Source organism: Cebus imitator, unplaced genomic scaffold, assembly GCF_001604975.1.
Source record: "Cebus imitator isolate Cc_AM_T3 unplaced genomic scaffold, Cebus_imitator-1.0 Scaffold339, whole genome shotgun sequence".
NCBI lineage: Eukaryota > Metazoa > Chordata > Mammalia > Primates > Cebidae > Cebus > Cebus imitator.
In genome coordinates, this window is record NW_016107654.1 from 2,391,141 (window position 1) to 2,415,403 (window position 24,263).

Genomic DNA, 24,263 nt, shown 5'->3' on the forward strand with positions numbered 1-24,263 from the left:
AGCAGCAGATCCACCGCAGACCCACTACCCACCGCACGGAGCAGCAGATCCACCGCAGACCCACTACCCACCGTGCAGAGCAGCAGATCCACCGCAGACCCACTACCCACCGTGCAGAGCACCAGATCCACCACAGACCCACTAGCCACCGCACCGAGCACCAGATCCACCACACAGCCACTACCTACCGCACGGAGCAGCAGATCCACTGCAGACCCACTACCCACCGCACGGAGCAGCAGATCCACCGCAGACCCACTAGCCACTGCTCGGAGCACCAGATCCACCACACACCCACTACCCACCGCACTGAGCACCAGATCCACCGCAGACCCACTAGCCACCGCACGGAACAGCAGATCCACCGCAGACCCACTACCCACCGCGCGGAGCACCAGATCCACCGCAGACCCTCAGTGGGGCCTCCACGGAGCAGGCACCGCCTGCCTGGCCTTCTGGGAGTGACCCCACCCTGTACCCATGACCCCGGCAGCCCCCTACCCCTGCCAGTGCCCACCTGTCCCTTTGCTGCTGGCGCCCAGGGTACCCACCTGCAGTGGGAGCACCACGAGGGCCACGCAGATCATGATGACCACCAGCAGCTGCGATGGCCAGATCTTAGGCGTGACGTCGCCGTAGCCCACGGTGGAGAAGGTGACGATGCAGAAGTAGAAGGAGGTCAGGAGGGACAGGTTCTCGCCCGCCCGCTCCAGGTGCTGGATGCCGCAGGTCCTGCAACCCCGGACAGTGAGGGGTGGCCTGGGGCCCGGGAGCCAGGGCCGTGGCCCCTTGGGGCTCCTGCCTGCCCACGGGACCCTCGCTGTCCATGAGACTGAGCTTGGCCTCGTCACCAGGTGAGCCCCACCCTACTGATAGCTGGGTGGCACCGGGCCCTCAGCCCCACCCATCTGTCCCCAGGCTCTGCCTGGGCCGCCTCCTACCCGTCGCTGGCTGACAACACAGCTGACCCCTTGCCACAGTGTGGCGGCCTCTGTTCACAGTAATTTCCCCAGAGCCTCCCTGCCTGCCCAGCGCTCTTTCCTAGGCCTCTGGAAAATTCTCTGGGAGCAGGGGATGCAGGGCTGTGCCATCAGTTTGGGCTTGGGTGGGGAAGGGGTGGGCATGGGGTTGGGCCCTCCAGCCCCATCTCAGAGCCATGCCCCTTACTCGCCACATGCAGGCCTCTGCCGGGCACAGCCAGACAACACTGGGGGGTCTAATGGGCAGGGCCAGGGTCACTGACAGGTCCCAGATGCCATCTGCATGGATGCCCCAATCTGCCTGCTGAGCTCTGTGTCTGTCATGAGGGGCAGTGGCGGAGGGGAGGCAGGAAACACCGGGCACTCTCCCTGCCCCCAGGGCACTGTGCTTGCCTGGCATGCCTGCCTGGGGATGGGAAGTGGCGACCAGGCCTGGCTAGGACCAGGGCACAGGGGCACACTCAGGCGGGTGGAGGCCTTCGCAGCTCTGGGCGCCCCCACACCTCACAGCTGGGCCTCAGCCAGGAGTCACCCCTGGCCTAGGGGCCAGTCCCCTTCCCTATGTCAGTGGCATAGACCAGGAAGCCAGACTTAGGTATCACTGGCCTTGGAAGAGTAAAATTACAGGGCTGCTTATGTAGTGGGAATGTGGGCTTGGAGCTGCCTCCTGACCTCAGTCCCAGCTGGGTGGCCCGACAGCGGCAGCCCAGGCAGCGTGGCCTTTCCTGTCCCCTGACCGCCTAGACATGGGCATCTGCACCCTCTCAGGCCCTCCCAACGTCCTGGGGTGCTCACACTGATGGCTGACACTCACCCCGTGAAAACAAGGCACAGCAGGGTGCAGAAGAGGATGAGGACCTGGTTGAACATGGCCGACTGCGTCCGCAGGATGGCACGGTGGAAGTCGTTCTGTGGAGGGAGCGGCAGCTGTCAGCGGGCAGGGACTGTGCACCCCACCAGAGCAATCAGTAGAGAGAGGGATGGGGAGAACAGACGGCTGAGCCACACCTGCGTCCGCGCTGAGGCCCACGGGGGAGCCCGCACCTGGCCACACCTGTGTCTGCGCTGAGGCCCACGGGAGCCTGCACCCGGCCACACCTGCGTCCGCGCTGAGGCCCACGGGGCAGCCTGTACCCGGCCACACCTGCGTCCGCGCTGAGGCCCACGGGGCAGCCTGCACCCGGCCATACCTGCGTCTCCGATAAGGCCCACCTGGGCAGGGCACCACCTCTGCTGTACTCTCAGGGCAGGTCCCTAGCTTGCCTACGTCCCTGGGGATGAGGCTTAAGGCTCAGGCCAGAGGGCTGGTTAGTGTGCAAGGCTTGGACCCAGCGCGGTAATGCTGCCTTACCCCTGGGGCAGGAATGGGGGCTGTGATCCAAGGGGTCTGGCTTGGAGAAGGGGGCTGCCACTATTCACACGACAGGGGCCTTGCTGAGCCACTCAAAGCAGGGCCTGCTTGTGGCCCTGTGGCCCCAGTTTCCTCAGACGCTCAGTACAGGACCTGTCTGTGGTCCCAGTTTGCATGTGGCCTGGCGTTTGTGGCCCTGGCCCTCGTGGCCTGGGTTTGTCACACCCTACACTTTGTCCCTCCTCCTCCTGCCAGTCGTGTAATTGCCAGGGTTAGGAAAAGCTCTGGGAGTGAGTTTCTTCCTGGAAAGGGAGCGTTTGAGGCGTGGCTTGGATGTTTTATCGGCACAGAGTTTCCGCTGCCCTGGCCCCCTGGTCCTCCGTAGTTACACCAGGGCTGGGGCATGGCAGGCTATGTCCCGCAGTGTCTTCCAGGGCCGGTGAGGCTGAGGGTGGCCCCCCAAGTCCCAGCTGCACCCCCCCCCCAGCTTACAATCATGTTTTCCAGCGCGTGCTTGGCCAGCCAGCAGTTCAGAAAGACGGGGATGAACAGGTTCCGCAGCGGTGGCCAGAAGATCTGTGAAGGGGACAGGTCAGGGCTGGGGCTCCAGGACCCCCACTCCTGGCGGCCGGGGCTCACCCACCGTGATGATGAAGGGCAGCGTGTTGATCATCTCCAGGACAAAGGACACTCGGAAGATCTGCTCCCAGATGTTTCCCTGGGGGCCAAATGGGGCGTCAGGGGGGTGAGGGAGGGTGAGGGTGGGGCCTGGTGTGGGAGGAGCAGGGTGGGGAGAGGGCAAGGAGCCCACCCTGGAGGTCAGGGGATGAAGCTGGGAAGTGTGAGGAAATGGGAGAGGGTGGGGAGATGGGGGAGGTGGGGTGGGGACCCCCTGCGAGGTGCCACCCCGGGTAGGCACTCACTTTGTAGCTGAGGTAGATGAGAAGCATCGTCTCCAGGAAACTTATTATGGCCACGATGACCTGGGAGTCGGGAAAGGGAAGGAGCCTGGAGCAGGCCGGGGCCGGGGCTGGACACAGGGCCTGACCCCACACCCATGGGCCTCAGCGGGCGGGTACCACACAAAGACAGGCATGCGTGTCTGGGAGCTGCCTTGACCCCTGTGCCATCCACTCCCGTTCCCCACCCCAGGAAAACAGCAAGAACGCAGATGGGTCCGGGGAGGGAGAGATTCAGATGGTGAAACAGATGGGGGGTGGGGGGTGGGCAGGAAGCCCTCAGGGATTCCTGGGAAAACTGTGGAGTGCAGAAGACCCTGGGCTGGTCCTTGGCACTCACTGAACCTGGGTTGCCTACTTAGCCTGAGCTTGTCCTCAGCATTCACTGACCCTGGGTTCCTTGCTTACTAAGCCTGGGTCTGTCCTCTGTGCTCGCTGAGCCTGGATCCCCTGACTACTGAGCCTGAGTTTGTTCCCAGTACTCACTGAGCCTTGGTTTCCTTCTTACTAAGCCTGAGTCTCCTGTTTCCTGATCCTGGGTCTGTCCTCAGTGCTCATGGAGCCTGGGTCCCTTGTTTACTGAGCCTGGGTTTGTCCTCTGGATTTACTGAGCCTGGGTCTGTCCTCAGTGCTCACTGAGCGACACTGCAGTGGGGAGGGGGGCAGGGTGGGGCACTCACCTGAATCACCCACAGTGTCATCTTTCTCTCCACCCACAGAATGGGAGCCCTGGGGAGAGAAAGGAGGCAGCACAGCAGAGCACCCCAGCCACCTGGGGTGGGGCCATAACCACTGGCCTCCACTGGCCCCAAGCTTGTGCTGCTCATTGGGGATGGACCAAAGGAGTCTGCCTTGTCCTTGGAGGGGACCAGAGAACTAGGAGGGAAGGGAAGTTTCCCCAAGAGATGAGGAAGGAGCAGGACTGCAGTGGGTGGGCCCCCCAGGAGGTGCTTGTGAGGCCAGAGCCATGGCTGAGTACCATGGAGCCTCAGCCTGCAGCTCATGGAACTGCCGAGGGGGGCAAAGCTTCTCCTCTCTGGACACGACAGGCAGCAGCCTGGGCCCCTGGAGCCGGGCTCTCATGAATGTCCCTGAGGGCAGGGAGGTCTGACTGTCTAACTGACAGCTCCCTGGGTTTCCCTGAGACTCAGTTCCTCATCCATAAACAGGCAGGGGCTTGGCTGCAGGGGGCCATCTGCCCCTCGCCTGATGCAGACAGAGGCTTGGGGTCTGGGGACAGGTCTTAAACTCTGGACCGGGTACCCAGGCTGCCCCTCAGTCACCTCCCACTGCCTGCCTGGGGCAGCTGCTTTCCTTGGCCATAACACGGTGAACTGGAAGAGAAGCCGCCAACTCAGGGGGAGACGGGCTTCCCTGCATCTCACTGGGCGCAGGAAGAGCGTGTGGAGGCTGTGGGACTGGCTGGGAACTCACAGCTCTCAAACGTTCCCTCTTGACAGGGACATCCCAGCGTTGACCACAGCCAGGGCCAAGGGCAAAGGTGTCCTGGGAAACCTGGGTGGCTGCTGGGCTGAGGCTGGGCATTGTCCCTCAGGTCCAGGCCGTGTGAGCCTCTGCTGATGCCACCCACCCTGGTCCCCGGCCTCCGAGCGCCTGGCTCTCGGGAGCTGGAATGTGGACTTACCAGTTGATCTCGGAGGTCGAGTCATTGAAGGTGTAGTTCTGCTTGGGGCAGCCCCAGCTGTGGAGAGACGCAGTGCTGGCCCAGCCTCGGCCCCTCCAGCACCACTGAAAGGACCTGCTGCCCGCGGGCTGCCTACTCACCCACCCAGGGCTAACCCCCACATCCTGGAGGGGCCTGAGCCCTAACCCCTGGGAGACATGGCAGCCTGTCCCCTCTCGCAGGAGGGCCTCTAACTGAGGATGGGCGGGGTGGCCTCTGCTCAGCCCAGCAGGCAGACAGCGAGGGCACATCCCACATCTGGGGGGGTAGGGGGGGAGTTCCGACCCAACAGCGAGATGCGGCTTCTGCCTGTGCTGACAACAGGCTTCCAGGGAGCGGCCCTACATGACCAGAGAGAGCACATGGGAACACTCGGGGCCTCCCCAAGGCCAGAGCTGCCTGAACAAGGCTGGACAGTGCTTGAGAGACAGGGAGAGGAAGCTCCCACCCTATGTGGTGCTGACTCCAAGAGGCACATCCCTAAGCTGCTTCTGAGGACAAGCGACCCCAAGCCACCTGGAACCAGCTGCTGGGACAGTGACCAGGGTATGGCCGGCACGCTAGTTTTGTCCCAGACTGTCACCCACGCCAGGGTCACTGACCAAGGAGACCTCACTGCTCACAGGGCCCCCGGTGATGCTGGTTCCTCAACGCCAGGGTCACTGACGAAGGAGACCTCACTGCTCACAGCACCCCTGGTGATGCTGGCTCCTCCTGCCTTTTCTTTCAACTGACCCACTTTCCGCTGATTCTTAGTGGGGTTGTTGCAAACTCAATGCCCACAGAAGTACCTGGACATCCATCTATCATCCATTCACCTAACCATCTTTCCACTCACTCACCCCATCCGTCCATCATCCATCCATCCATCCATCCATCCATTCATCCACTCATCCCTCCATCCATCCATCCCCCCATCTGTCCATCCATCCACTCATCCACTCATGCATATCCATCTATTAATCCACTCATTCATCCCTCTATCCACCCACATATCCATCCATCTATCCATCCATCATCCACCCATCCTCCCACCACCATCTGTGTCCTGGGCGCTGTGCTAGGGGATGGGCAGTGGACACAACAGATGTGGGCCCTATGGGGATATGAAACCAGAAGCCACTGGGACTTGGGGTGAGGTGCCCCAGGAAGTGGCTTGAGAGTCACTGGCCTAGTTCTTCTTCCCAAACTATCCTAGTGGGTTCTGCCCTCTTCTGATCTAGACAAAGACAGGAGGTTCGTTCTTAGGACAAGGTAAGTCTCTGGCCTGGGGACGCCAGGCCCCCTGCACTGGAGTAACAGGTGAAAAGGGGGCTGAACAAAAGTTTACATGCAAGCCTTTGGGCCCCCAGAAGCCAGGCCTCCGGCAGTCAGGCCTTCCTCTCCAGGGAAGAACCTACTCTGCACAGCCAGACAAGGGACCAGCATGCTGGCAGGGTCACCCCAGTGACTGGTGGGTGACAAGCACCCCACATGTGTGGCTGCTCCGCACCTGAGCCCTCTTAGGCATAAACGGCGCCGTTCGAGGACATTTACGGGTATGAAATCGGGTCAATGTGAGCTCGGGAGAAACGGGCCCAGCAGAGGGGAAAACGTAAACTAGGGAAGGACTAGAGGCACCATCCTCAGAGGATGCTCAGAGGCAGGATTTCTGGAAACTAGGAAGCAAGACAGAACCAGTGACCAGGGGAGCGAGGAAGCGAGGCAGGAGAGGGGAGAGCAGAAACAGGAGGCAGAGCCCAGCCTCCAAGTGCTGGGGAGCCAGAGCGAGAGGCTCAGGGTGGGGGCCGGTCCCCAAAGACATGATGCAGGACAATGATCCAGCACCAAGGGCCACGGGGCCCTGCCGACGTCCCCTGGGACCAACAGAGAGGTGACCAGGAGTCGCCAAGGCGCCTTGGGCACAGAGGAGGTCCCAGCTTCTCGAAGCAGCAGGAGCTGGAACAGGACTTGAGAGAGCAAGTTCCCACCCACCTCGTGGCAGCTCCTTCGAGGCCCCCAGCACCTCTCCCACAAGTCCCTGGAGCATGGGCCCCGGGACAGTGGACCCCGGGAAGGGGACTCCTTGGGACCCAAGAGGGGTAGAAGATGCCCCCAGAAACGGGTAGGGGGTTTCTCCAGGGGTGTGGACACCCCCTTCCCTGACTTGCAGAAACTCAAGTGAGCACAGAGACACTTGTGGGGGCAGAGGGACTTCTTAGATGCTCCAGCCTTTCTGTGGACCTTCTGGGGTCCGCTACCAGCTAAGGGCACAGGGCAAGCCTACAGTGGGGACCCTTCTCCCTACGCTGAGCCATCTGTGGGAGCCTGAGCACTGAGTCCTTGGCTCTCTCCATCCTGGGACAGGCACTGGGGAAGGAGGGACTCCCCAAGGCCCCAGGCACAGGGGCTCCGCCAGGGATGCCATCAGCCTCTGTAATGGCCCGGCAGGAAGGCTCAGCCCTGGGACCCAGGACCCCTTGCCCGGCCGTGCAGGTGGCCCACCATCCGATGCCCAGGGCTGGGTCTTCCAGCAGGACGCGCACAATGTAGAGCAGGCAGGTGAGAAGCTTCAGGGAGAAGTTGAACAGCCGGATCCTCAGGCCTGCGGGGAAGGCAGCGGCGTCAGGGCTCTGACCCAGCCCTGGGCTTCGGGGAGCTGGGCCTGCCCCAGGTCTGGCTGGGCAATCTGGATGGCCTCAGCTGGGCTCCCCTCCCACACCCGGGCTGCACCCGGAGCTCTGCATGCCCTGCATTGCTTGGGGGCCGATGCTCCTGGGTCAGCCTCCAAGAAGCTCCGTCCCTGGCCCCACCTCACAAGTGCCTGAACTTGGGGTGCAGGGGATTTCTAGAGGCCACTCCACTTCTTGGGGGATAGGATGGGGGTTGGGGAGCAGGCAGGTAGATTGGAGCCCCTGAGAAACCCCCAAGTCCTCACCCTGCATTCCTGGGGGGAGCCATGAGGCCAAGCTCTGGCTGGGAACAGGGCAGGGAGCAGCTGGGAGGGTGGGGCTGTATGGGGGGGGCAGGAGGCCAGGCATGGCCACAGGGGAGACCATGCTGGAGCCTGTGGACGGCCCCACCCTGCTCAGTCCTGTGTCCAGCAGGCGGGACAGTGTCCCCACGGGTCCCACTGGAGAGGCCCTGGTCTCAGGCAGTGTGAAGCCGAGAGGGGCTACCCTGTGCCCCACTCACCATGCAGACCCACCCCACCCTGCTTCCAAATCCCCCCACAGCTCGCAGGGATTCACCCGTGGACTCATCCCTGAGCTCACATCCCAGCCTTCCCATTGCCAGGCTTGCTTTTGGTGCCCTCAACGCCTCCCTGCCCGGGAGTGGCCCCCCAGGAACCCCACTCACTCGATCTTTGGTTTTTAATGAAGAACAGCTTCAGCCGCTCCTTGAAGGTGTTCTCGTTGACGTAGAACTCCACCTGGACCCTGAGGAGCAGAGAGGAGCATGGGGGCTCAGGCCAGCAGGGCTCAGGCTGGGGGCACGCCAATCCCGGAGGAGCAGAGAGGGGCGCTGGGGCTGGGGACATGCCAGAAGCCCCAACACGACTGACTTCTTCTAGCTGCAGGAGCTGCTTCCACTTCAGACCTGGGAGGACCCTGGTGTCCGTCACGCCCAGCAGACGGCCCACCCAGCCTTGGCTCCTCTAAACATCCCTCCTTGCACCCCTGGGCCCTCCAGCCCACCCTGTTGGGGCTCAGGGTGCGGTGCCCACTCCACACACCCTTGCCCAAGCCTCTGTGGGTGCAGGGCAGCTGCCAGGAGGTCCAGTTGCCCATGAGGGCCTCGGCATGGTGCTCAAGACAGGACGAGTGCTCAGAACACACCGTAGGACCATGTCACACAGACCGTCCACAGCTGAGGGGCAGCTGCTCTGTCTGGAGGCCGCAGGGGGGGCTAACCCTGACTGCAGCCTGAAGGGCTGTCAGGGCAGATGGGCTGGCGGGAAGTAGTCATCCCTGCACCCACCCCACAGGCCAGCTATGGGGGCCCTCCTGCCAGGGCCGCTCCCCTTCCCTCGGGCTCACCTGTGGCCCCAGCCACCAGTTCCCAGACACCCCTGAGCCCCCCTGCACACCGCTGCTCGTGGGGCCTGCCAGCCCGCCCTGTGGCCTTCAGCAGGCCCGGCAGTCCTGAGAAGAGACCGGGGTATCCAGCAGCAGTTGGGGGGAGGCGGGGTGGCGAGACTGCACGGCCCACCTACCGTGGCCACCACGTGCATCACCCAAGCTGGCCACCGAGAGGTGGGCAAAGCTGAAGTTGGACAGCTGCTGCCCCCATCGCCCTGGCCTTGGCCACAGGCCCTACTGTGCCCGGCTGTGGTGGGAGGCAGGCCAGGCTGGGCCAGGGTTTCATGTTCCCCTGAGATGAAAACTCCAGTGCTGCCGGCCTGCCGGACAGACGGGAGCGAGACCCGGAGCCAGGGTTCCTGCAGCAGGCATGGCCTGCCTCTGGGAAGGGGGAGCACATGTGCCCCTAAACGGCCTGTGCCCTGGGGTGCTGGGCTGTCCCCCATGGGCCCCTCGGCTGCTCCCAGCCACGGCCGCTGTGCCCTCCACGATGGCTGCTCCTCTCAGTTGGCTGCCTCAGCCCTCGGGGGGCTGCCTCCAGTGCCTGGCCTTGCTCCCTGGGGTCAAAGAGAGGTGTCCCAGCTCCCTAGGGGATGGTATGGGGGCAGAACCAGCAGTCCAAGCAAGCTCCTCAGGCTGGGCTTCCCCTTGCCAGTGCAGTGCGAGGGCTACAACACAGTGAGGCACAGATAGGGGACCCGGAGGGAGACTTGTGCTGCCTGGAAGGATCCTGGAGGGCTGCGTGGAGGAGGCAGCATTCAAGCAGAGGTCCTAGGGCAGCTGTCCAGAGGTGGGGGGAGGTAAGCACAGCCCAACCCCTGCTCCTGCTGCAACCCCTTCCTTGTCACCGCCCACCGGGGCTGCAGCCTGTGACACCCAGTGGGTGGGCTGTGAGCCTCGTCTCCCCTCTGAGCAGGCTCCCAGCAATTGAATCTGAGGGTTTGATGTCACTGCCTGGCCCAGGGCTGGTGATCCTAACATCTCCAAAAGTGATGAAAATATTCAGCATTTCCCAGAGCTCACAACACTCAGGGTAAGTGATATGGGCAGGTGTGGGCAGCGGCCTTCGTGGTGGGGCTGCTGAGGGTAGGAGGGAGGGGCCTTGGTAGACTCCCAGCACCTGCCCTCATCTGCCCCCGTGGCCACAGAGCTCTGCTGGTCATAGAGCTCAAGAAGGGGCCAGGGGCTGCTCACAGTGACTCATGCCCATAATCCCAGAGCCTTGGGAGGCAGAGGCGGGAGGATTGCTTCAGGCCAGGAGTTTGAGACCAGCCTGGGCAACATAGCAAGACCCCCGTATCTATAAAAAATAGCCAGGCATGGTGGCACGTGCCTGTAGTCCCAGCTTCTTGGGAGGCTGAGAGAGGAGAATCATCTGAGCTTGGGAGTTTGACCCTGAAGTGAGCTGTCAACACACCACTGCACCCTAGCCTGGGTGACAGAGCGAGGGCCTGTCTCAAAAACAAGTAATAAATAAATGACATAAAGAAGGGCCCAGGGCGCAGGAAGAGGTGCCATGGCTCTGGGCGCCCTGCTGAAGAGGAGGCTCAGGCCAGGTCCTGGGGCAGGCTGGTCACCCCGCCTGGCACACTCGGGGGCCAGGCAGCAGGACGAGCCTTCCACAGACCAGTGGGATTCGAACCCAATGCTAAGGGGGTGTCAGTCTGCCCCCAGAGTGCCCCACCATGTCCTGAAACCCCTCAGCACAGATGACTTTGCTCTCCCTGCCAGGACCCTCCTCCTTCCCCCTGGCCCCTCCTCGTGCCACACACCCTGGAACCCACTCTTGTCTGTGCCTGGAGCCCCAGTGGGGGAGGCCCCTCGCTGCATGAGGGTCCCTTTGGGGGGGTTTGTCCACCGCCGTCTTCCTCTCTGAGTGACAGGCTCAGACAAGACACTGGAGGTCCAGGCTGGGCTGGGCAGGTCTGGCTGGGTCTGGGGGCAGGCAGGGCTGAGTGGGGAGCTGCCCCTGGGGACTGAGCCCACGGTTTCCTAAGGTCCTCCTCCCCTCACTGCCAGGGGTCCCCAGGGACAACCAGGTCCGAAAAGCATGGAGCTTAGGAACGCACCCTCCCTGCCTCACACCACAGTCCCGCCCTCCATGGCAAAAGCCTCCATGCAGGGGGGTCTGCCTGCCTCACTTGCCCCTACTGCCTCCCACCCCCTCCTCTGGGGCAGGGAGCCTCACTGTGCCCTTAACGGGGATCAGGCCCTAGAATCTGTCCTCCTCCCTGGGCCTCTCAGAACGGCCTCCCCCAGCTCTGGTTTTCTCCTCCCCACTCCGTTCTCCCTGGGGGCCCCAGGGCTGGCCACAGGTGCCTCTCCCCAACCCAGCCCAGGAATTAAGTGCCATGCAGGGGTGACTTCCCAGCTGGCTCTGCGGGCAGCCGTCCAGCCCCGCTCTGCCCTCCGGCATTACCCCCAACCCCCAGCAGAATTCTCCATTCCTGACCGTACCAGGCCAGCACCCTCCACCCCCTGCCGACCTCTGGCCCCCGTACCCTCCCCTTCGCTGGGCCAGAACCATCAGCAGGTCCCACAGCTCTGCCCTCAGGATGTTTCTATTTCCCTGTAGCCAGGAGGTCCCGCCCACTGGCTCCTGGCCCTCCTAGAGGTCCCCTACCCAGGTGGGATGGGGCCCAGACTCCCTCTGCGCCACCTGCCTGGTCTCCCTGGACATTGCCATGTGCATACTCAGCCCTGCCTGTCTCTCCAGCCTAAAGGCCCCACGAGGGCTCCCCTCTGACACCCCGCCAGGCCTGGGGCTCCTGCCTGGCCTCCCCTCCTAGGCGGGTGCCTGGCTCTGCCCTGACCATCACCCCACACTCCGATCCACGGCCACACGCTCCTCCCTCCGGTGGTCACGAGCCTCCCAAGAGCTCCTCCTCCTCCCTTTACCTCCCCACAGACCTGGCACAGCTGGGCCTCTGGGGCTTGGGCCTCTGCAGCCGCCCGCCAGGACCGTGAAGCCAGTGCGTCCCGCTGCACTTCCCTTGGCCTCCCCAGCCAGGAAACAGAGAAATGCAACGCATCCCACTGCCAGGACCTCACCGGCTTCCTGGCACCCTTCCCGCCCGGGCACCGTGGGGTTGGGACTGCTGGCCTGGGGCTAGTCCTGCCCCCAACAGCTTCTCCTGGAGGCCCCTTGGCCTCCTCCTGGCAGCCTAGAAACCGAGCGATGAGCCCCCTCCTGGGGGAGGGTCCAGCCAGACCCTGGTCTCCTTACCCAGGGGCTGTGGGCCCCCATCTGGGCAGCTCCCCCCATGGCGCTCAGCAGGCAGTGCCCACCCACATGGACGGCACCCTCCACGGGGAGCCAGAGAAACGCTGGGGCCTGGCAGTCCTGCTCCCTGAGAAATGGGAGCCCTGCAATGCCAGGGAAATTAATGACGCCTCCTCGGCGGTTAATTTTTAATGAACTGTGGCCGCCCACTTCTCCGAGCACCACCGCAGAAAGGAGATTGAAATGATCCATTTTTCCCTGAAGTGTATTTCAGGTGACTGGTGTGATCTGTCTTAACAAATCACATGGTGGCACCTGAGGAGGGGCCTGTGGCTGCTCCGGGCCAACCCCGCTGGTGCAGGCATGCCTGGTGGCCCCGTCAGAGTGCCCAAGCCTCCTTGCTGCGCCAGAGGTTCAGGGTCACTGGTGGCCTGGAGGGCCCCACTGGCTCCTCAGCATCACAGAATCCTCCTGGCCTGGCAGCCAGAGGCCCCGGGCTGAGACCCAGTGAGCCCTGCGAAGCCACACGGGCCCGGCTGCTCTCTCCACCTGCCAGCACTGGGGCTTCCTCCCTGGGGAACCAGAACCAGGACAGGGACAGCCTCCGAGGCGTCCTGAGGGCAGCAGACAGGTGGAGGAGCTCTTTTCTGTGGCGGAACAGAAACAATGGCCTCTGTGTCCTAGGCCTTTCCCGGAGGATGCCCTTGCTCGGAGGCTCCGGTGAGAGGTTGTCCCTCGGCTCATCGGTGGGCCAACGCCCGTCTGCTCAAACCAACAGGGCCCGCGTCAGCCAGAAGAGACTGCTCGGGCCTTAGGCTCACCAGACTCCCAGGCTATGAAGCCACAGGTGTGGACCACGGGCAGAGGCGGGACGCTGGGTGGGGCTGCACTCCCCGCTTCCTGCCAGGACCCAGCCAGTGGGAAAGCAGGGGACCAGCTCACGGCAAGTTGCTCCCAGGGGCTGGGTGTGGGCTTGGTGGAGCGCCCCGAGAGGTTGGAGCCCACCGAGAACTCCCGTGGGGAGCCGTCCCCAGGGCTGGGAGGGATCTGCCTGCAAACGCGGGCTCCGGGGCTGCCGGGCAAGGACAGGGCAGAAAAGTCTCCTTCCTGAGTCCATCCTCGCCCACTCACTACTTCAGTCATTTGTCCACCTGGCAAACAGCCTATGAGCTGAGCGCCCAGGGCAGCACGGGCCTGTAGGGCTCCTACAGCCTGTAGAGGTGCCATGGCTCTGGGCACCTCTACAGCCCTTCAGGCTGCAGCCTGGGGACATCACCTTTCCCAAACAGTCCATACCTGGTGGTGGGCGCTGTCCTCCCCGACGCCTGGCCGAAGGTCCCGACCCCCACCCCGAAGGCCGGCTCAGAGTCACAGCCACACACACACCCACAGGGGGCCATGCCTGTCTGACCTCAGCAAGTTTGCGTTTCGGCTGATGGGGAGGACAGGGCACACCAGGGACCACACTGCCCATGGCCTACAGCCCAGGAATGAGGCGCACAGCCAGTGGGACTCATGGGCGTGCCCAGGGAGGCCTTGCCGGGGGGGATCGGATGCAGCAGGGAGCCTCACAAGGTCCCTTGTGCACCCCCTGGGGTGAGGCCATGGTCCCTGAGGAATCCACAGGCCAAACCCTGGCCCTGGCCCTAGGACAGCCATCAGCGGAATTGGCCCTGTGGAGACAGGGCACGCCCGGCCAGCCTCATCCCTGCGAGACCGAGGCCCACTGCACCCACCCCCAAAGCTCCCCGGGACTGTGCTTGCCCCAATCACCCAGCAGGTCAGAGGCAGTGTCGGGCCTGGGTCCTTGGGGCTCCCCAGAGGGTCAGCAAGGGAGTCTGTCCCCAGGTGGCGGCTCTGCCCCCATGCTGCACGGCTGGTATTGAACCAGGCCTGGGCTCTGTGTGCACCCATGCCCCCTGCCAGCCTGTGCCCAGAGTCTCACGGCACTGCTCTGCCTGAGGATGCCCTTGAGCTGCAAAGAGGCTGTCACGGCACCCACCCCACACCAGGATGGCAAACTTTGAGGGAGGTGCCAGCTGCCCTGTGACAAGTGGGGCCGGCAGAGCCTGGGTGGCCACGGCTCTCCCTGCTGACCGGCTGGCCGGCTGCAGGCTGGGGGACTGGCCTTCCAGGGATTCCTGGCGGGTGGCCCTGCACAGATGGCCATGCCGGGAAGCTCCACTCCAGCACCAGGCTGCCAGGCACCCGCCTCGGGGCCCCCCATAGCCCTGCACTCACATGGGGCCGAGATCCGGGCTGCCTTTTTCTGTCAGTGGCTGGGTGCCGGCTGGCTCTTAGGCAGGTGCCTGGGAGCTCCACACAGGCCTCTGCCCCCGGCACCAGGCAGGCAAGAAGAAAGGGCAGGCTTCAGGCCCACTGCCAAACCTGGGCCAGCTATTCTGAGCCTGGACACAGCATCTGACCTGCCCAAGGCCCCGGAAAGGGCACACATGGCTCCGTCCCCCGGGGTCCTTGTTTTGACACCCTTGGGCCTCTGGGGCCTGCTTGTGGCTTGGCCGGGGGCCAGGTAAGGCCAGCTCAGGACTGAAGGGTGAGTCTAGCTAGGCCTTCAAGGGACCAAGAACATCCTCTGTGGCCAGACAGGGCCTCGGCCCCTCAGCGGCCGCAGACGCATCTGCTTTTCCGAGACCTGACCCCTCGGGAGCCTGGGGTGGGGCCGGGAGACACTGGGTGGTGGGCACACCTTCTGTCTCATGCCTGTCACCCTCTGCACCACGGGGCCCTGGCTGGGAAGATGGAGGGCCAGGGGTTGGCACTGGCCTCCCAGCATCCAGGACTCTTTTGGGACAATAACCGGCTCCACCACGGGTGCCGGGCGGCCCCTGGATGCTCGCAGCTGGGAGCGCTGAGTGCTCAGTGGCTTCCGCTGCTGGTACTGTGCACGGGCGGGAAGCCTGGGGCCCCTCGTGGAGGCTGTGAGGAAGGTGGACGGTGGCAGGGGCTTTCCGGGAGTGCGCAGGGCCCGATGGCTCTGAGGGGCTCTGGCTGCCCTGGCTTCACGGCCTCTTCCATTTCACCTACATCTTAGCTGAAGTCAGGAGATGCCACTGGTAGAGGCCGGCAGCTCACAGCGTGCAGTGGCACAGCCTCCGAGAGTCCACCCAGCTCCTGGAAGCTCAGCCCGCACAGGCAGTTCAGGTGGGCTGAGCCGGAGCCCAGGGCCCCAGCAGCTGCCTGCCCACCTGTCTCTGGGTGGCGCCCTGACAAGAGCCCCTGCTCCGCCACCTGCCTCTCCGAAGCCATGGCCAGCACTGCAGGGCTGTGAGCACCGGCCTCTGCGGGCCTGTTTCCCAAGTGCAGGCTCCTCTTCAAGTGGGGACGTCCACTGTCCGTCTCCAGTCCTGGCACCTGGGGCCCAGGGGCACCCATGGGTGCTGGGAGGTGCTGGTGGCCCTGGCCCAGCTGCAGGGGGTACTGGGCTGAGGGGACCCCCCCAGAGATAAGGGCTCTTATGCTTCTCCAGAGGTGTGAGTGCCCTTGTCTGCCACCAAGACAGGCCCTCCCTTGCAAAGCACTTACTGAGACAGGGAGGAGTCCAAGCTGAAATCTTCTACAGGAAGCCTGGGGACACAGAGGGGCATCAACCAGAAGGCGGCAGATGGACGGACGGAGAAGGTGGCAGACAGACAGACGGAGAGCCTGGGCTCCGGGATCAGGTAGGGCACAGGCACGTGGGGAGCCCCCCAGGCTCAGGAGAGGTGTCTGCAGGAGGCAGCCCACATGCAGAGCTGGGTGGGGACCCTGAGCCGAGCCGGCCCCCTCAAGGCCTGAGAAAGCAGCACAGCCTGGGGGTCCCAGCGCATGCACCTTCCTGTGCCTGGGCCAGATGGGGGGTGACAAGCACACTCGAGGACAGGGCCACTCCCTCAGCCACACGAGCAGGTGATGACGCTTTGAGCACCTGCCCTGGCCCTGCTCAGCAGGAAGCCTGCCCAGACCCCACGTGGGGCTGGCAGCATCCAGGAGGGAGCGCGGTGAGCTCCACTTTGTGCCGAGGAGGCCGAGGCAGCCGGAGTAGCCAGCCAGGGCTCAGGTGTGCGAGGCTGCCCGTAGCTCCACTCCCCTGCCCTACACACAGGCCAGTGGGGGGGTGCACCCTCCAGCCCTGCCCCGTGGCTTCCTGCGACAGGACAGGCCAGGGCTCAGAGCTGCTGCCTGTCGGGGGAACTGGACACGGCCCCTCCACTGGGCCAGCAACCACAGGCCTGCTACTCCTTCAGGCTGGGCCGGGGTATCCTGGCCCCAGTTGTCCCAGGCTGGCCAGCAGGCGGCTGACACCAAGGTGGTCACAACTGGATGCGGAGCTCAAGGGAAGAGGCTGGTGGGAGCTGAGTGCTCTGGAGGACCGGCCTGTGGGCGGGCTGGGCAGGGTGGGGTGCAGAGGGTCTTTGCCTGCACTGACTGTGTGCCTGTCCTGGGCCAGCTCCTCCTCAAAGGAATTCAAAGGGACCGCTCTCTTTTAATTCTCAAAACAACCATTTTTTTTTTCCAGCAAATAAAACAAAGGTTCAGAGAGGACCACTGTCTTCTGGGGCCACACAGGCAGGAAGGAGGGAGCCAGCCTGGGGTCACAGGCACATGCTCACAAGCCTATGCCAGGCCCTCTGGGTGGGCAGGTGCCCCTCCCAGTGCCCCGAGCCCTGGCAGCTCCTGGTCGCTGGGGAGGCAGAAGCTGGACACACTTCTGGGAGGGCCAAGGCCCCGGCAGGCACGGCGGCTGGGTCAGCAGCTCCGCACAGAGCAGGCGGAACCGCAGGCTTAGCGGGGCTGATCTTTGGGTTCGCTGGGAGCTCCTGGCGGATTCTGCGTGTCCAGCTCAGTTCCCTCACGGGCCCCGGCGCTGTCCGAAGCTCTGAGCCAGGGCAACAGCTGTGTCAGAGGCTGGCAGGAACCTGGCAGTGCCTGGGCCCATGGCAGCCGGTCTGCCTGGCCTGTGGGGTCAGGTCCGGCGTGGCCAGGCCCTGCTGGGCTCCACCGTGTCCTCTCTCCCCAGTGCTCCCTGGCCGTGTCCCTCTGCATTCCTAAGTGTCCACTGAGCTGTGCGTGGGGCCTCCCATCCACCCTGCCCAAGGCGCTGTTGTCTGAGTGTTGAGGAAGCCACCACCTGTCAGTTGTCCCACAGCCTGAGGCCCAGGAGAGCCATCCCCGCTCACTCTGGGAGGGGCTGCCAAGCACGTGGGTAGAGGATCCACCCAGGGGCTCCCAAGGGGAGGACAGGGGCCTGTGGGCAAAGGGACCCCGGGCTTCGCTGGCCTGTGCAGACCCCGGCTGAGGACTGGAGCCCTGTGTCAACAAAGTCTGTCGGCTGCACAGACCCCGCCGGGTACACTGCCAGGCAAGGGGTGGTGACGGGGAGGGGAGCTGAGGACGCTGGACCTCTATCCACAGCATCCATACCCACGCTGGTCCAGTGGGACTCTGGTGGTCACCTGTCCCAGGGGCTGGTGGCCTGGGCATCACTCAGTGCCTCTGCCAGCCCTATCGCCGCTGGGACCAGGTGGTGAGGGCCCATCCCTGAGCCCACCCTCCTCCCACGCCAGGCTTGCCATCAACACAGTGACAGAACCTGCACTGAAGCCGTCCTCTGCCTCCTGGGAGAGGGTCTCAGCCCCACTTAGGGCAGCAGTGGTCAGCGGAAGGGTCCGGGCCTAGCCCTACCTTTCCCCCACACACACAGGGACGGGCGGGTGAGGTCACAGGGAGAAGACGGCTTCTACAAGCCAGGGAGAGGGGCCTGGGGAGGAGCCAGTCCTGCCGACGCCTTGAGCTCCAACCTCCAGGACTGTGAGAAAGTAAATGAGGCGCAAGCCCCAGGCTGGGGCAGGCCCAGTAAACTCACCCCCGAAAGACAGGGCCCAGTGTCCCCGAGGGCCTGGGAACTCAGCCCCACCCCTGCAGCTGGCCACTCCCTGCATATGCTCTGGGTCAAGGATGAGCCAGCCACCCAGACTGGTGTGTTCTAGGGTGGGGGAGAAACAGCACAGGGCACTGTGTGGAAAGAACGTACGGAGCCCAGATGGGGACAAAGCCAGGTGGGGGTGCACCTCAGGGGGGACGGGGCCGCACTCAGGAGGGGCCTCCTGGGCGAGAGGGCAGCTGGGGTGAGCTCCAAGGGGGCTTCAGGCCCAGGGTAAGGGGTGTGCCCAGCCAGTGTGAACACCATGGAAAGGGCGGGGCGCTGGGTGTGTGCCAGGGTGAGGGGGACACGGAGGAGCAGCCACGTTCTTGGAGAGGAGAGGGGGCCACCATGAAGGTCTGGGTCAGCAGGGGAGGGAGATCCCAGCAAGGGTGTCCGGGGTGGGGATGCTCAGGGGACCATATCCTCAGCCAAGGAACACCAGGGCGAGGGGCTTGGGGCTGGGGCAGGGGTGGGCTCCGAGTGCCACAGCTGCACTCTGACATGTCTGGCTGCCACAGATACTGGGTGCTGGGACAGCAGCAGGAGGACCTGCCACACTGGACCTCAGGCCGTGTGGGGGCCACAGGCTTTCAGGCCAGCAGAGTAGGATGGATGTGGGGAGGATGAGGGGATCGGGCTGCGCTGGTGCCTTAAGTTAGGCCTGAGGCTGGGAGGGCCCCTCTGGGAGGGGCGAGGCCACCTAGGTCCGGGGGTGGTGGGCACACGGAGAGGCTTGCCCAGAGCCTCCTCACCCAGCAGGGGGCTCACTAAGCGGCCCTGTCCCTCCATTGGGCACTTTTACTCAAAAGCTCTGCAGTGATGGCCTCCGGCCCCACCACATTGGGAGCTGGTCACGATCCAGCTCCCAATCCCTCCCCGGCCTCACACAATGGAGTGAGAAGGAAGGAGGAGACCCCGGAGCTCGGAGCCAGGGGAGCTTGACTGTGCAGGGGGAGGGACAGACACTGGCCCGTGGCACCCATGAGTGGGCACAGGGTATCATGGGGGCTCTGGGCAGGGGCAGCACCTACCCTCTGGACACAGCACCAGGAGCAGCCCCCCCTACCCGCCGTGGCTCAGTCCCTGGAGGGCAGTGGAGACCTCTCCTCGGCTCCACTGTCTTCTCAGCAATGGGACAGGCAGAGGCTGAGAGGGCTGAGGGAGCCCGGACCCTGGCTGGCCATGAAGGTAGCACACTGCAGGACGGGGCAGCTGTGGGCACTGCGGCCTGAAACTCCCTGGGTCAGACCACACCCACCTCTCAGCTCTGGCCTGGCCTGAGCTTTCTGTGAGATCTATACTCCTGAAGAGCAAACCCACCAAGACCTCCTCTGCTCGGGAGCCTGCCCTGCTCATCTTGGCGCACGCCCTGCCACGTGAACCTCCAGGCCCAGGGGCTGCGGGCCCAGTTGGTAGCAGCTCAGTTACCTCTGCTCTGCAAAAGGAGGCTACGACTCTGCACTTCAGGGTCTGCCGGGGGACGAGTGAGGCCACCCGGGTAGAAGTGTCAGCACAGTGCATAGCCCACAGGGCTGGGGTGAACATGGGGGAGGGCTTCCTGGAGGAGGTGGCCCTGGGCTGCAGCTCCCATGCTGCACTGCACTCCGGGCAGAATCTGCTATCCCTGTGGGCTCTGCAGGAACAGGATGGGGCAAGGAGCCTGTCCCTTGAGGGCTGGCTGTGATAGGGCTCCCAGGATCACTGGCCCCCACAACGTCCAGGAAGAGGAGGGAGAGGGGACTGTGGTCCCCAGGGTCTTGACCAGTGCTCGCCTCCCGGGCGGAAGCTGCCCATTAGCTGCAGGAGTCTGCAACCAGGCGCCTGACCTTAGCCTTGACAGCCTCTTCTGCAAATGGGACTAAGCTGGGCAGTGCCTCCCAGGGCTGCTGTGAAGAGCTAGAAATGGGGGTGCGGGGGGGGTGCCCAACAGCTCACGGCCAGGTGGGAGGGGCAAGGGAGAGGCTCCTGGGCACCCTTGGCCTTGCCATCTGCCAGGCCTGGCTCTGCCAGCCCTGCCTCCCAGCCCTGATGAAGCTTCAACTCTTGCTGCTCCCTCTTCATCTCCCCATGCTCGTCCAGGAAGGACCAGCACCCCAGGAGGCCGTGGTTCTTTTGTCCTGGCCTGGCCTGCACCTCTCTCTCCCAGGCACAGGTTCCCTGCCCACGACTTGTGCCCACACCAGGCCAGGTCTGATTCATTCTCATTTCCCCCGCAGCATCCAGAATGGCTCCTGGCACAGGAAAGGTGCTGGCTAGGAATTTACTGCTGCAGACGAGGCCTCGGTGTCCTCATCCGTGAAATGGGGGTGCTGCGCCCCACCCTGAGCTTTCGGAAGGGCCGAGGAGGGGTAGGCGCTGCTCCACCTGCCCAGCCATCCCCAGAGGACAGCCTATTGGCACCTCACCTGCCACAGGCACCAGACTCCAGCCCAGGCACGGCCCACAGCGGGGCTCCCCAGCAGCCTGAGCCCCGTGTCCCAGCTCCGATCTGCTGTGCAGGCTTCAGCCTCACTCACCTCTGGGGTGGGGACACAGATGCCCGCCCTGGCTCCCCCCAAGTGGTGCACCAAGAGCGGGGCTACTGTGGGATGGTGTGCAGGCAGGGGCCCCCAGTGCCTGGCACATAGCCGGGTCCACTTCCTCCCTCCCCTGCAGCCTCACCTGGAGCCCCGCCGCGCTCAGCCTCTAAGTGGGGGGAGAAGGGGTCCCGCAAGCTCCAAAGGCTGGAGACACAGCGGGAAGCGGGGGCTGTGGTGGGCTTGGAGGGGAGACCCTGGCCGTCCCCCCTTCCCCGGGCTGCAGGCAACGCAGGTGCAGCCCAGCCAGCGCAGCCCGAGCAGGATGCAAGCGCGATTTGCCAAGCGGGGTCCCAGGCCCGCGCGCCCCTACCTCTGGCCCACGTCGCTGCCCACGGAGCCCCCGCCGCGGGCCGGCAGCAGCGGGCTGAGCCCGTGCGGCTCCTCGGGGGCCGCGGCGCCGGCTGGGGCGCCCCCCGGGCCCGCCTTGCCCTCGGACGGCGAGCGCGGCAGCTTGGCCCGCGCCATCCTGCGGGAGCGCTCGGCGCGGCGGGCGGGCTGGCTGCGGGCGGCGGGGGCGGCGCCGGGCGGAACCATCTCATCGCGCCGCGCCCTCCCCGCGCCGCCGTGCAGTGGAATGGCCGGGAGCCGGGAGCCGGGAGCCGGGGCTGGGGGCTGGGGAGGGCGGGCAGGACCTCCCGACGCAAAGCACCGCCAGCACGCCGCGCAGAGAAGGTTCGAGCCCCCAGCGGTCCTGCGGCTGTTCTGGCAGAAGCCGAGCCACGGTAACAATGACAGTAGCGCCAGGGGGAGGGGAGGCACCGCGAGGCCGGGGGCCCTGGGCGCCTGCCCCGGGCGCAGATGCTGGAGAGGAGCCGGGACCCACTTGGCAGGGCCCAAGCCACGACCCTCCAGCCCGCCTGCGGACCAGGCCTGGCGCTGAGGATGGCCTCCCCAGGCAGTGCCCACCCCTGGCCCCCAGCCCTGCTGTGGGGTGGGTGAAGCACCCTGGCCAGGGGGGTGACGGCTGAGTTTGCCTGTCCTCACCAGGGTCCTCATCCCCCACTTTCTACCTCCGAAGCCATCAGGACACAGCCCACGGGGCACTCCCGATGGCGCCTGTACGCCAGGCTGGGCACCGGGCACAGATCCCACCTGTGCGTGTGCAGCACTGGTCTGCCCCAGATGCCTGGCCGGCCCGCACGTCTCACATGCTGCGGCGTCGCTAACTTGTTCCCTTCCATGCCACAGACGCGGCTCCAGGTGCCTTGCCCAGGTGACAGGCAGGTAACAGCCCGGAGGTGCTGGCACTGGGAGGCCTGGCTGCCCCAAAGCCAGCTCGGTGGAGGCAGGAGGCTGTCAGATTCACACCTGTCCTCAGCAGTGCAGGGTGGCAGGGTCCTCCAGACCTGCCCACACTCTGACCCCAGGCCTGGATCCTTGCACGCCAGGGGGGGCTGCCTCTATTTCTTCCCCCAACCGTGCCCCTACCAACAGCTAGGGCCCAGCGAGTACAAAGGCTTGTGGGAGGAAGGTGGGCCTAGGACCCCCAGACAGCACCAACTCCAGCTGAGGGAGAGCGCTGCCCGCCCCAAACTCACACCAGAAGCCCTCCCGGAGCCGGCTGCCCATCCCCCCACACTGAATCCCCCTACCCTTCACTGGACCTTCCTGACCTCACCACAGGAGGCTCAGGGCTCACCCCTCGGGGGACTGGGCGGCCAACTTGGATGGGGTGGGGTAAAACTCCAGCGGCAGGGCCCGGACAGGCAACCAGGCCTTCCATTTCTTCAGCACCCATTACAAGGGAGGGCTGGGTCGTGTGAGGGAGGCAGAGGCACAGGGCCCTGCTCCCTCTGGGGGCCCGCACACTGAGTCACCATCGTGCTCGGAAAATGACCGACTCACTGGCCCTCCTGATACCTGTCCTAGCAGCCTCCCCAACGAGGCTGAGTAAGGAAAATCCCCTGAAAAGCCTCTGCGTGTGGTCTCAGCAAATACTCCCATGCACATTGCCCTGGCTGCTTTTTGTGGCTTGGGTCTGCCCCAGGGGAAAGTGCTGTTTGTACCTGCAAAGCACAAGGACCCCCTACCAGTCCCTGGTGTGGGGGGCACCAGCAGATGGAAGCCCCCCTCGCCCCTCCTGTGGAGTGCTTCAGAGCCACTGCAGAGAATGAGCCTGGGCGCTTCTCCTGGGCGCGTGCTGAGCCCCACGCTGTGCTGTGCGTAAACAGGCTCACTGGGGGCCCTGCACCATCCCTGGGCGCCATCAGTAGGACCCTTCACGGCACCATGACTCCACAAAGGGCTGGGTGGACATCAGGGCTGCCCATAGGTGGTCACCCTGGAGCGGGGAGGCAGCTGGGAGGGAGGGCGCCTGGGCTGTGGACACTCTGGTTTCATAAAGAAACGGCTTGCTCACATTCCCTGGGCACGAACCCACAGCCCACCGAAGTGCTGGCGGAGCCTTACACGGGACGTAAACGCGCTCCCACCAGGGCAGCTGCTTCATGAGGCACAGCTGTGGCTCTTTCCATTCCTGCTTTTTGAGAGTGCAGTCTTCGCTTACTCCTGGCCTTTGAAGTCCAGGATCAGTCAGGTGACCAGAACGCCTGTTCGGTGTTGTGCACGGAGTGCCCACAACGGCCGCAGCAGGTGCCGCCTGGGGTGGGGGAGGGGAGGAGGACCTTCCATGTGCTGCTGTACCATGTCTGAGGTTTGATTTATTTTGAAATGACTCTCTATGCTTGTCACAGAAAGTCCAGTGTGATGATTCCCATGCGGAATCTGGTCCCCATAGGGAGGACCATCCCTTCGGCATTAAGCAGCAGTCCCAGAGCCCCTTTCCTGGCCTCAGGGCACCAGGACGAGTGCAGGGCATAGGGCCGGAGCCAGGTGAAGAGGGGAGGGTGGGCTGGGGCCCCAGGCTCAGGGTCCACAGAGACACATGAGCCTTGAGGTGTCCCTAGCACTTTCTGCTCCCATGGAACCTGGACAGGTTGGACCCCTGGCTACACAGGGGCAGACATCCTAGAAACACAGGAGACATAACAACTGCCCTTTCAGGGAGCACGGGGACGCTGTGGTTCAAATGTTTGTCCAAGCAGCACAGAGCAGAGGGCAGAGCCTACTGAGAGCTGAGTGGGACCGCGGGCTGAACAGAGGACAGGGGACCCGGTGGGTCCAAGGTGTTTTTGAAGGTGGCACTGGCCAGACTGAAGGACTGCAGGGGGAGGACAGCGCTCAGGCTGGGGGGGAAGAGGCAGGTGGTGACACCCCAAGGTGAAGACAAACGTGGCAGGCAGGGGTGGGTTATGACACCCATTCTGGGTGTTCTCAAAGTGCCTGCCAGGTTGCATATCTTGGTGGGCACTCATGCCTGGGGCTATGGGGGATGCCAACCTGAGAGGGACGCATTCGTGTCTCCTGCTCAGCAGTGGGATCTGAAGCCCCAAACCAGCTGGGGTCACCTTGGTGGAATGGTGCAGCCTGAAATCAGCCAAGTGGGAGAGGACTGCAGGGCTGGACAGTGTGATGTCTACAGGTGGGGGGGCAGGTGTGGGGGC

General features: G+C 64.3%; 1 protein-coding gene and 1 long non-coding RNA gene across 6 annotated transcripts in view; one reads left to right on the forward strand and one right to left on the reverse strand.

Annotated features, from left to right (window-relative positions):
* Nucleotides 1-24,263, reverse strand: part of KCNT1 (potassium sodium-activated channel subfamily T member 1) — a 70,437-nt gene that overhangs the window by 30,987 nt on the left and 15,187 nt on the right. For 2 of the 5 annotated variants that reach the window (XM_037730274.1, XM_017505686.2), the window contains exons 1-11: nucleotides 21,071-21,225; nucleotides 15,802-15,843; nucleotides 8,314-8,393; nucleotides 7,459-7,558; nucleotides 4,936-4,992; nucleotides 3,971-4,019; nucleotides 3,255-3,314; nucleotides 2,975-3,049; nucleotides 2,824-2,907; nucleotides 1,795-1,889; nucleotides 552-732 (exon numbers count right to left, since the gene is read on the reverse strand). In XM_037730274.1, coding sequence (XP_037586202.1) covers nucleotides 552-732; nucleotides 1,795-1,889; nucleotides 2,824-2,907; nucleotides 2,975-3,049; nucleotides 3,255-3,314; nucleotides 3,971-4,019; nucleotides 4,936-4,992; nucleotides 7,459-7,558; nucleotides 8,314-8,393; nucleotides 15,802-15,843; nucleotides 21,071-21,225 — 978 coding nt within the window. Of the gene's footprint in view, nucleotides 1-551; nucleotides 733-1,794; nucleotides 1,890-2,823; nucleotides 2,908-2,974; nucleotides 3,050-3,254; nucleotides 3,315-3,970; nucleotides 4,020-4,935; nucleotides 4,993-7,458; nucleotides 7,559-8,313; nucleotides 8,394-14,499; nucleotides 14,588-15,801; nucleotides 15,844-21,070; nucleotides 21,226-24,263 lie in introns of those variants that run through there. The other 3 variants (XM_017505680.2, XM_017505685.2, XM_017505684.2) reach the window with 2 other exon arrangements.
* Nucleotides 21,364-24,263, forward strand: part of LOC119467844 — a 7,995-nt gene continuing 5,095 nt past the window's right edge. Inside the window, exon 1 of the long non-coding RNA XR_005196470.1 lies at nucleotides 21,364-21,482. This is a non-coding gene — a long non-coding RNA (uncharacterized LOC119467844). The remainder of the gene's footprint in view (nucleotides 21,483-24,263) is intronic.